The sequence below is a fragment of the Myzus persicae genome, unplaced genomic scaffold (assembly GCF_001856785.1).
Source record: "Myzus persicae strain clone G006 unplaced genomic scaffold, MPER_G0061.0, whole genome shotgun sequence".
NCBI lineage: Eukaryota > Metazoa > Arthropoda > Insecta > Hemiptera > Aphididae > Myzus > Myzus persicae.
The window spans coordinates 36920-38716 of NW_019100599.1; the positions used below are offsets into that span (position 1 = coordinate 36920).

Here is a 1797-nt window from a genome sequence, read left to right on the forward strand (position 1 = left end):
TAAATGGACTGATCGTAGAAAGAGAGGTTCGTATACCAACATTGTTAGAAAGAAATAGCATACAACTTAAGACGGTCATAAAAGAACAAATTACATATCATGGAGTAAAAAACATTATAAACAATTTTTAATCATTTAGGTAGATAACAAAAATTGAAAATTACAATAAATTTAAATTTTGAGTATTTGTCATTTTAATTTTTTTAAATATATTAAGTAGGTATATTAAACATTTTTAATATTTTAATTTTTAACAATGGTTCTTCAGTGTGCAATTAAAACCTGCAAAGAAAAGTCTTCAGGGAAAATAAAGATGCATGGGTAAATATTTTTATTGTCATTATTCATTAACTTTATTAACATAATTAAATAAATATTTTATTTGTCTCAACAGTATACCTCGATCAATTGACATGATGAATAAGTGGTTGAAAACTATACGTTCATTTCAACCTGACTTTCAAACCACTACTCACACTAAAATATGTAGTTTACATTTTTTAGAAGATGACTATAATTTAAGTGTAGTGAACAATCAAAAAGTTTTGAAAAAATCTGCAATTCCCAGTGTTTTTACAAAATGTAAAGTATTTTAATACAATTTAATAATAATTGTATTTATAATTATCTAACACATTATAGGTTTGTTCCAGCACAGCGTTGTAAACGAGTTATAATTGTTAGAAACATATACTGAACAATATACTTACAACACTGTGCTGGAACAAACCTACTATAATCAGTATCGTATGCAGGATTTTAGTTCGGTTAGGGTTTTACCTGAGTAAATAATTTACATTATTTTTTGCTAAACAGTTTTATATAATTAATAATAAATTAACAATTCGTTTTATATTTAACAATTCAAAAAAATGACCAACAATTATTATTGATCAACTCTGTGTATTGAAATGGTGAAAAATAAGATTTTTTTGAATATAATTCATAATTTAAATATGATATTATAATATTATTACTTATTTTATTATTTTCAAGTCGCATCTATGATTGAAGAAATTGAAGTTGACGAAATTGAAGTTGAAGAAAATAAAGTCGATGAAATTGAAGTTGAAGAAAATAAAGTCAATGAAATTGAAGTTCAAGACAATAAAGTCGATGAAATTGAAGTTCAAGAAAATAAGGATATCGATGATGTACCACGTGTGTTTCAATGCCTTATTGTTGTGTATTTTGTGTTTTAGGAATTTAATCCATGTATTATGTTTTTAGCATTTGAGGAAAATTTACCTGGGCCATCTGTTACAGATAGTGCACGAAAGGTAAACAAACGTAAATTTTATATTGGTGATTTTAAAAGCGAAAATGATCTAGAAAGCCCAAATAGTCGACGGAAATTATTCCATGCAGCACAAACTTCCCATAAAAAATACCAATCAACCATAAGAAAACTTCGAATGCAAAACCTTAACCTGAAAAAAAAGATTTTAAACTTAGGTCAATTAATTGATCACCTTAAAAGTGACAACAAAATTAATGAAAGCAGTTTTTCATTTCTTAAGGTAAGTAATAATTTTGTAAAATGTAATTTAAGTGTTATTGTGAATAATTATTGTAATTGTAAGTTTATAACCAATTAAAATTACTTATTTTTCCTATATATGTCAATAATAAATGTTTTATTCGTTAGTTTTTTAGTTATTTGCAGTTAGAAATAACATGGATTATGACAATAAAAAGGTAGTAAGCATGAATATTATGTCAATATAAGTATGGTGAAATTATTTTAATTAATTAATTACTTCTTAACTTTACTTTTATTGTTGTATTATTATTTTT

The 1797-nt window shown here is 24.6% G+C and overlaps 1 protein-coding gene across 1 annotated transcript; it reads left to right on the forward strand.

Annotated features, from left to right (window-relative positions):
- Positions 1–256: 256 nt before the first annotated feature.
- LOC111035901 (THAP domain-containing protein 1-like) lies at positions 257–1520 on the forward strand (the record flags this gene model as incomplete). The annotated part of the gene is made up of 4 exons (XM_022317728.1): positions 257–321; positions 395–582; positions 997–1161; positions 1231–1520. Coding segments are annotated over exons 1-4 (708 nt in total), but the record flags the coding sequence as incomplete, so codon positions are not given.
- Positions 1521–1797: the final 277 nt, after the last annotated feature.